Source organism: Propithecus coquereli, unplaced genomic scaffold, assembly GCF_000956105.1.
Source record: "Propithecus coquereli isolate 6110/MARCELLA unplaced genomic scaffold, Pcoq_1.0 Scaffold10, whole genome shotgun sequence".
Taxonomy (NCBI): Eukaryota; Metazoa; Chordata; class Mammalia; order Primates; family Indriidae; genus Propithecus; species Propithecus coquereli.
Window position 1 is genome coordinate 14,656,212 of NW_012133858.1, and position 10,623 is coordinate 14,666,834.

The window sequence follows — 10,623 nt, forward strand, 5'->3', positions numbered from 1 at the left end:
TTTCTTTGTTGGCTTCCATGATTATTGGAAACATGTCATTTGTCTAATACTTCTTGAGATATCATTAATAGCAAGTCACAAATACTTTTTTTTTTATAATTTGAGAAAAGGTCTCGCTGTTACCCAGCCTGGAGTGCAGTGGTGTCATCATAGCTCACTGCAACCTCAAACTCCTAGGCCAAGGGTCCCTAACCTATGGTGAGTTCTATAATTATTTCATTATATATTACAATGTAATAATAACAGAAATAAAGTACACAATGAATGTAATGCTCTTGAATCATCCCAAAACCATCCTTCCCACCCACTGGTCCATGGAAAAATTGTCTTCCATGTAACCAGTCCCTGGTGCCAAAAAGGTTGGGGACCACTATCTGGGCTCAAGTGATCCTCTTGCCTCAGCTCCGCAGTAGCTGGGACCACAAATACTTTTACCTGAATACATGTCATCTGAGAGTACCTCAAGTGCTCTGACACTTATGTTTCTACCTGAGCTTCAAAGATCTTCCTTTACCTCATACTTAATTCAGATGATTCCAGAACCAGATTTACTGGAGTAAAAACAAATAAATAACTTCGAAGTTTTAACCTTTTTGTCATATATCCGGCATTCACTTTAGTAAATATTTGTTGAACATTATTGAATAGCTTTGTAGTATTCAAACTACAAACTAAACTACAAAGTTTACAATGAGGTTGAACTATCAAAGTCATTGTTTCTCTTTTCCTTTTCTCCTTGTCTCCCCAACCAAAGGATATTTACCTATTTAAATATTAGCTAATTTACAAATATTTTAAAAATATACTCAACTCAGATAAGCTAGATACTAAAAAGCAAATTTCCTATAAAATCCAAAAGGCATATATTTTGTCAATTTTATTTATATGTTTTAATCTTTGATATGTTGTCACAATTTCTTACTTTAGCTTACAAAATGGCTCGATTTTACTTTTTCAAAGCAAAGTTTGGACTGGTTTTAAAAAACGTAGTCTGTGGTATTTTTAGCTTTTTGAGGTATACTCTTGCATTAACAAGAAGCAAAGAAATGCAGAGCTTCTACAAAAGAGAAAGAAAAGAAGGGAGGTTGAAAGGTCGAGGAAAAAGCAAGCTTTCCCCCTTACTGCTTTCAAGGCGTAATGATGTAGAGGTAAAATCGTATATGAATTTTATACAGGAAGATAAGCAGGGACCTTGCATGCCAGATAGAAGGTCCAGTTGTACATTCATAGGGCATCACTGAAGCCTTTTGCTCAACAAGAAGACGTGATTTAACATGAGGCTGTAGAAAGTGTGTGTGAATGCTACATCGAAGATGGACCACATTTGCACCTGTACTAACTTGAAGATAAATCATTCACTAATATTTCAAGTTTTGGTAAAGAAATCTGAGTTAAAGCCATATCACCCTCTATAGGATACTAAAAAATAGCTTGTGCAGGTGCAAATATTTACCATATTAGATAGTATCAATTAAGATGCTAGAGAAAAATCCCTCATTTTTACTAGAAGTCTTTTGATTGCTCGTAATTTAGTTTGAAAAATTCCATCAAGCATAAAGTTTTCATTCATTGCCTGAGATAACAAAAGTGTTATAAGAAAAATAATAAAACGGAAACATATGTTTTATTAACACTATTTAGAGGCAGTTGCAGTGTCATGGAAAAGTTGGAAGAAAGTGAATTTCCTCATTGAAAGCTTTAATGAATATTATATTCTAATTATTTATATAGTGAAGAAGTAAATGACACTATAAAATTCAAGCACAAAAATGGAAGTTTTTTAGAACCATAAAAAAGGAAAAAGAAAAGAAAGCTAATGGTGACTTTCAAATAAAATATTTAAAGTTAGGTATTTTTAAGGAAGCTCTAAAAATTGATCACCTTAATGAAATGTCAGGCTATGCCAGGGAATTAAGTTAAATGCAACCCACAATCTTAGGAACAACATACTTGACTTTAACAGCAAGAGTTTCCATAGTCCCCTATCATGAATTTGTGTGTATTATTTATTCCAATCTACACCAATATCTGTTGGAAAAAAAAACTTACACTACAAATATACTCTAAGTAACCATGTGGCTGATCGAATTATCACACAAGCTTCCATTTTATATTTCTTGAGTCAAAATGTTTCCTCAGTTTTAACATTATTATGATGCTGGTTTTGCCCTCAATTATAAGAGAGCTGCCTGAGTTAATGGAATTTGAGAATGGGTGTTTGCTGTTCAAGTTGACAGATTAATTTTGCTCATTTTAAACAAAAGAAAAAGGAACTGGAAATTTAAAGTGGCAAGAGATTTTGAGCCCTTACATTTATTCTTCTAAGCTTAATGATTTCATTGTAAACCTCACAGAGTCTAACTCATAATAAGAGAGTCAAATATAAATGGAGAATGGAAGGCAGACAATAAAAATAAGAATTGAAACAATTAATTCTTTCCCTCTATATTATCTCTCAAATATATGGCTTAAGGTAAAACAGAAATGTTAATAACTGTCATTTACAAAGCCTTGACTAACCAATAAGTACACGTCACCCATGTCCATTTCTCATCCTATTTTCAGTGGAACAAAGTGACTTTCAGAGTTTGGGAAGTGAGTAATTATATAGATGGAGTCTTTGGACTTTGATCGTAATTATAGTGTTTTATCCATCCATCACTTGTTGCTTGAGGACTATTCCTTGGTGAGTTCTTTAAAGGAATTAGAAACTGTCAGAACAAATTTGAGCTTCAAAACAGCTAATCAGAAATTTGGCTCTCTTGTCCTGAAACAGAGAATGAAAATTGCCACTTTAATCTCACAATCCATTTGGCTTTTGAGTAAAGTGAGAACATGAAGACTCTTTTTGGGAACACATGTGTCTCTGTGGTTCATTATCCCTGATTTCCTTTTTATGAGCTGCTATTGGGGCAGTGGGTCTACGTTTGCCTCACTGTAGGTAGTGCTTTTCAAAATTGAGTGTGCAAACAAACAAGTCATTTAAAGTCAGCTGATTAGGGCTTGATAAAAATGCTGATTTTGCATTCCTTCCCCTCACTCCCAATTTCTCAGAGAGAGGCTCTATGTAATCCCAAACCTAAAATTAACTGGGAACCTGATAGCACCAAAAGGTCTAGAACTGTTTCTCCAAGTGTGGTCTGATAACGGCATGAATCAAAATTGCTTGTTTTTGTGTACAGTGCAATTCCAAGACTCCACCCAAACTCTCCCAATACCTGAGAAGAGAGCATGTGTATTCCTGTGTTTCCTGAATCTAAATTTGGGCTTCAAAATTTTAGAGTTACCATCTAAGAATCAGACCTATCTCATGTGTAAGAGTTTGAGGAACTTTAACAGAAACTGGTAACAAAAATCACCATTCCAATTTGCTGCCTCCAGGGTGGGTGCTGCACCTGCAGTCCCAGGCAGCTTCCCCAGCATCCTTCTATCCTTCCTCACACCTCATGTTAATTGCACATGGTTCTACTTTGGATACCCTGAGGTCAAGGATTGTATTTCACGCATATCTTCTACCTTTTCCTCTTAGCACCATAAAAACATAATAAATTATGGAACAGTTTATTTAAATAAACAAACACATCAAAGCAAAACTTAGTTTCCATGTAGACAATTTGGGGATAAAAATTCCTTACTTTGTGTACTAGTTTCCTACTGCTGCCATAATAAGTTACCACAAACTTAGTGGCTTAAATGAACACAAATTTATGATCTTACAGTTCTGTAGGTCAGAGCTTGAGACAGGTCTCAGTAGGCTGAAGTCAAGGTCTTGGCAGGGCTGTGTTCCTTTGGAGGCTGCAGGGGAAAGTCTGTTTCCTTGTCTTTTCCAGCTTTGGGGGCTGCACATCTTACTAGCCTCATGACCCTCTTCCATCTTCAAAGCCAATAGCCTGGCAAGTCCTTTTTCACTTCACATTACTTTGACTCCTCTACCTCCTACTTCCACTCTTAAGGACTCCTGTGATTACATTGTACTCACTTGGATAATCCAAATGAGCAACTATTTTAAAGTCATCCGAGTAGTAACCTTAATTCCATCTGCAACCTTATTTGTCCTTTGCCATGTAACATAACACATTCACAGGTTTTAGGGATTCGGATGTGACTATCTTTGGAGGCCTACCACACAGGAGACACATAATACACTGGGAAACACTTCGTTAACTGTAACATTTTATACAGATCTAATAAAATGCTATGCTTTGTGGTAGACATAGCATTGAATTGGTAGTCAAGAGACTTGAATTCTCATCGTGGTTCTGCTACTATTTTTCTGTGTAATCTTGGGAAATTGACTTAACCCCTCTGGGAGTCAGATTCCTTAATTCTAAAGCACAAGAATTGAAAGAGACAAGCCAAGATGATATCAAGACCCATAATTAAAAGTGATATAGAGCAAAATGTTATTCAAGGTATGCCTACATGAGGACACAATTGTCGCTGGGGAAAAAGCACCTGTCTGCTGGCCTGCTACACATACAATAGTAGAACTGAACAATACAGTGGGTCCTTGAATAATGTCATTTTGCTCAACATCATTTCCTTATAACTGAAGAGAAAAAAAAAAAAAATCAGCTTCCAGCTTGGGACCTGTGTAGAGTTTGCATGTTCTCCCCATGTTTTCATGGGTTTTCCCCTAGGTTACTCAGCTTCCTCCCACATTCCAAAGATCTGTATGTTATATTAACTGCTGTGTCTAAACTGTTCCAGTATGAGAGTGTATGTGTGTGTGTGTGTGTGTGTGTGTGTGTGTGTGTGTGTGTGAGAGAGAGAGAGAGAGAGAGAGTGCTCTGCAACTCAATGACATCCTGTCCAGGGCTGGTTCCCACCTTTTGCCCTGAGCTGTTGGGATAGGCTTTGCCCAGCTGAGGCCCTGACCTAGAAAAAGGTGGATTAGAAAATAAATGAATTAATACAAATTTTTGTAAAATAAAAATCTGTCAAGTGTATTATAATCATATAAATATACCATGATAAACAGTGTGGTATGAGAGTGCTCAGCGAGTCCCCCATACTTAACTTGTTCCTGTTTGTTTTTTAACTGCATAGTGGTAGGAGATTCTTACAAGTTTCAATTTGCAGACATTTATTACTTGATTTAACCCACCACTACTATAGCTGCCATCACTCACTGATTCACCAAAATTGGATTAATAATTATCTTACTTGTTTTTATGAATCTTTCTTAAATGTATGTATAGCTCACATTTATCTCAATGTTTAATATTAGAGGTCTTTTGGGGCTATATTGAGAAGTTTGATGATGTCTTTGTGACCAGAAATACGCTGCAGGAACTCTTCTTTATATCCATTAACCTATGATAAAATTGGTTTTGTTACACATTGTTTTGCTTAAAGTTGCAGTTTTTAAGAACTTTATGTTAAGTGACGATTTACTGTACACCAAAGGTATACATTTCAGAGTTGAGTTGGATTTATATTTAATTCTCAAAGTCCTAATTGTGAACATATCAGAGGTTGTTTCCGTACTTAGCTTATAAGGAACTTGGATTTAGATGATTCAAGCGATTTTATGAAGGTCACATAATCCGTTACTGCTGTGTGTAAGACTACAGTCCAGGTCTTCTGGCAAGTCCTGTGTGCACTCTGCTAACGTACTTCCTGACAGCCACTTCACTGCACTTACAGCTCAGAAGCAGCACAGAGAGTTATAACAGCATTGCACTTTTGGCTACCCTCAGATGGTCATAAAGGTATTTGAAACTTATCCTTTCGAAAATTACAAGGGTTTGAAGCACCTTTTCTTGCTGACAACTACATTAGACCCTGCAGATAAATTGTAATTTAATTTTTTAATTAAAAGTAAATCCAATTCTTCCTGTCTTCTGTAAGTACTGAGTATACACAGAGTGAATATACAAAAGAACATACACAGACTGAAGCACGTTGGCTCATTTCTTTCAGTCAGACAGAGAAACTTAGTGATTATGGAGATGGTTAAAACCTGGTTTGCTCATTGAAATAGATGGATACATCCTTTACCCCACAGCAGACATTAAAATTATATTATTAATTGCTGTATCAACCATTTTGGAAGTCTTCATATGTACATAAATAACACTATGGGCTTATTTTTTTATGCTTGTAGCTGCCATGATCTTGGCAAGAACGAAGGGTACTTGAAGAGAGTTTAATGAAGGTAAGGGATATGATGTGGCTCTCTGGAATTAACAATGGCTGGAAATGGTTACCATTTCGAAGTTCAAAGAAAAGGGAGGGTGGGGAGTAGTTGCTCAAACTCAAGAGACTTGAGCCTGTGACACGGGCCTCCAAGAGGACCTGCAGCCTTTAGTAGAAAACCCAACAGGGAGTTGGCCAGGGAAACTAATATTGCAACTTCACTCTTCTGCTGGAGGTTCTCACCGATTGAACTCAAGAGGAAACCAGAGAAGAAAGGAACTGTTACAGCAACCCTTACAGGTCAGCTTCCCGAGGCACAGAACAAGAAGGATAAGGAGTAGTTGGAGAAGCTAGTGGAAGACACCTAAACAGAGCTGAATCTACCTTCATGTCATTTTATCTGACAAAAGAAACAGTCTTCCACTGTAAGTTCATTGTCACCACCCTTCCTTTTGTGATATATTTAGAAAGCACAGTTAGAAAAGTTGACCTTTAAGCTAGTAAAGCATAAAATTGATGACAAATATGTAATTCACACAAGAAACACTTCTTATTGATCCATATAGTATTTTAATCAGTTTGATGTTTCTTTGGAGTAGAGGGTGACTGAGAAAAATAATCAAAACATTTTTCCAGTGGTTCAAATTATAATGATGTTTACTTTTATTTTTAGCCCTTAGTTATCATATTATTTTAAAATTTAATCTTGATTCATTTTTCTCATTTTAATTGATTTATTTTTTGAAAAGATATTTTGAAAGAATTTAATCTATTAGAATTACTTCCTTAAAAAGTAAATTTTACAAACCATATGCTAATTCTAAAAAGGAATGCAAAAGGCCCAAATTATAACCCAAAAAATAAATTAACAAAGATTTAGCTTCTAGTATGCTAAATTTTAGATTTCATTTTGAATCTAATAAAAAATAATGAACAGAACTCATTGTGTTTATAATGAAATGATACTTAACTCATTGACTTATTGATCTTGCACAATTTCATCTATGCGTCAATAGTTTTGTTAAAATTAAGTTAGTAATCAAATGACAACACTTGTGATTTTATCCAAATTTTCTTCTCTTTTGTAATGGTCAATATCACCAAAAGAGAAATTTAATAAGCTCTGTAGTTTTAACTGCCATTTTGATTTTCAGATAAGTTTTTTGCGAAGACTAAAGTAAATTAGCATCAACATCAGAGCACAAGTAAATGCATAATATGTTCAAGGAGAAAGAAAAAAAATGGTGAAATCTCAATTTTAACTGAGAATTATAATAGTATTTTAAAATGTATATTAAAACTGGCTTTTTTGGAATAGCATTAATATTCAGTAATAAATAGTAATAGCATCTATCATTTATTCTGTTCTTTGATGATAAAAAGAAATTCATGAATTAAGGTAGCTTGCAATTAAAAATATCAAGATATCCTGTTCTTTCTTTGCTTAAAAAATTCACTTTCATGACTCCTTTCTAAAGACAAGGTCAGTACAGACAAATTTAACTGTGTAGATGACTATGATTATGGAATGATTAAATTTGGTCTTTCTTAAAATAGATTTTGTAAACTGAGAACTACAAGAGTTGTCTGCTTAGAAAAACCAACTCAAACCCATTCACTCATTAGGCACCAAAGAAAGTATCGTTTGATCCTTGTTTTGACAATATACAGTATTATACAGATTTCATATAGTGATATTTCACTTATTCATTCATTTATTCACTAAGTAGTATAGATGGGAAAATTGTAATAATTCAGTCCTTCATATATGTGGCAAAACAATTACAATATTTGAGGAAAATATATCTGATATTAAAGATTTAAATACTATAGGATTAAATGAATGAACATTACAGCCATACCTTATTCACAATTGTATACACAGTGCCTTGCACAGAGTAGATACTAGTAACAAGTATTTTTCTTACCTTTATTTAATGGTTAGGTTTTCATTACAAATTGGAAGTACATATTCTTGCCTAAAACAATTATTAGGCAAATAAATGTCCCCCGACCATCCCGAACCACAATCTCACAGCTCTTCCACGTGCTTCCCTCCTTTCCCCCAAACTGACAGGCGCCATGATTAAAGCTCAAGGCATTCTAGGAAAATATAAAACTATTTAAAAATGTCTGGGAGATGGGCACACTTATAACTTTGTCTCAAACAGTACAAAAGCAATCCATGTAACCAAACACTTGTACCTCAGTAACATTCTGAAATAAAAAAATAAAAATACTGTTATTGCTCAGAATATTTACGGTATGTTAAAAACCGAGATGGTATTTGTTCCGTGAACTAACAGGTTGTCAGGGCAATATAAAAAGCAATTTCATTATTTATTTATGTTTATAGGCTTCCTTCATCAATCACTAGAAATGCCTGTAGACAGAAGTGTGCAGAATTGAAGTGCAGGATGCTAGTCAACAGAAGAAAGTTCCTTCTAAAGCTTCTGTGGATCCAAGTACCTACTTTATGAAGGATGCCCTCAAAGGAAGCATTATAAGGCTAATATTTCAGTACAATTACGTTCTTACAAACATTATTTCCAAATATGTTTAATGGAATAGATCATTTTGAGATTGGAAAAAATTTCGAGAACTAGAAAACCTTTGATGTTTTGCTTTTTATATTGACCCAATTCCCAACTCCAGCTAAATCTAATTTTCAAGTTATCCAAGGACATAAACTCCAGGGCCATTCATTTTTGCTAATATTGTTGTTTATGGCAGACAGCAAGAAAGGAATCAAATCACCATCTACATTTCTCATTTCAACCTGGGAGACCCCAAACTTGCTTCCTCTCTTTCTTTCCTTTTCCTTCCTCACGTTTTTTTTTTTTTTTCTCTTCACCATTCCATTTATCTTTCTGCCTTCCTTTTCCTCTTCTGCTTTCTCACAGAGCCCACCAAAAACCTCACAGGAAGAGAAACAGACTCTGCATAGTCCACATTAGTGTTTTACACAGTGGCAAATCATTTTAATGAAAAAGATCACACTTTCATAATCTGCTAGGCAATGCTGAGTGCTGCCCAGAGAGAGCTGAATCCACTTCTAATATGAGGCTCCGATAGACAGACAGGTGGTAAATGACAAGTTAACCCTTCATAACCCCTCCATTCTCAACACTCACAGGACCTCTCTCATTAGTCTCATAAAATAAAGTACAAAATCTCATGCTGTGAAATTAACAACATCACACCACTACATACAACTTGAATAGCTCCCATAACTTTATGACTGGAAAAACACTGTTCAGATTTCATTTACCAGTTTAAAAATAGCAAAGTCTAATTTGAAACACATACAAACACAATTGTGCACTCTCACTAATAATATTCCCTCTCACTAAGCAAATGTTTCTTCCAATAAACATAAATAAAATTCTGTATAATTACAGATTTTAAAAGTCAAATTTGTCAAAAGATGAGGTTTGTTATGAAACATACCAGAAAGAAAATATTCCTTAGAACCAAAATGACAAGCCATAATCTGTTTTGTATAACAATGGCTATTTATCTATTTTGTAATGTATAAATAAAATTATTTGGTGTTTATTTTGACTTAAAGATCGTCTATAGATTATTACATCCCTGCCCAGTGAAATTTCTTCTTCTTGGGTGAGTGGCTGCTGAGCAAGGCAAATAATGTATTTTAAACACCTTAAAATGGTATGATGATTTTTAAAAAGTGGGAGGATTGTCTTCAAACTTTGTCACTTTGTAGATCTAGACATCAACTAAAAAAGAAATTTAGGAAATATGTTCACAGACCACTTTAAGTCCACAGAAAGTTCAAAATAATATCACTGTGCTCACTAAACAAGGAGGGATTGCTCTTGGTACACAGAAGAAACATTCATAATACACAAGGCACTCCAATTAAGTTTTGATAGAAGTTATGTCACGTTTAAACTCACCGCTGGATGTAAGGGTCAGGGCAGTACTGTAGGGTGGCACACCGTGAAGTTTCAAAATTCATTGCCTTCAACTCTCTTTGATATCAACAAATGGAGAACAATTATATAAAATATACACATATACCTGTGTATATATAGATAAAGAAGCCAGGAGGCTAAAAGCAATAGGGTCAAATGCTATCAGACATAGAAGTTTAGACACTTCCCCCCTTCACACATATTTGCAAATAGGCGGAGCGTTTCTTGATTTTAGCCAATGAGATTCATCAAGTGACTAAAACATCATAAACAGTTGATTCTTACCAGCTGGGCATCCTCTCTAAAGTTGTTTTTCCCCCTGTATCACGGCTTTAGAGTCTTTGACGTATAGTAGCCACACTTGTTGTTGGCAATTTGGAGGTGGAGGCATCTCTGAACTTCTGATCTCTCTCGTGATTGGATGCTGGCATGAATGGCATCAGAGTTTAATTTCAGCAGCCTGGGCTTTTGTAACAGAACTGAGCTGATGAGTGTCCACCCTGCTGCAGCTAAATAACACTTTCTTGAATCTGTGTACTGATTT

General features: G+C 35.1%; 1 protein-coding gene across 3 annotated transcripts in view; it reads right to left on the reverse strand.

The window, feature by feature from the left end:
- The window catches only part of TP63 (tumor protein p63), a 221,784-nt gene extending 211,571 nt beyond the window's left edge, over positions 1-10,213 (reverse strand). Inside the window, exon 1 of one of the 3 annotated variants that reach the window (XM_012640194.1) lies at positions 10,062-10,123. In XM_012640194.1, coding sequence (XP_012495648.1) covers positions 10,062-10,123 — 62 coding nt within the window. Of the gene's footprint in view, positions 1-10,061 lie in introns of all 3 variants that reach the window. The other 2 variants (XM_012640211.1, XM_012640219.1) reach the window with 2 other exon arrangements.
- Positions 10,214-10,623: the final 410 nt, after the last annotated feature.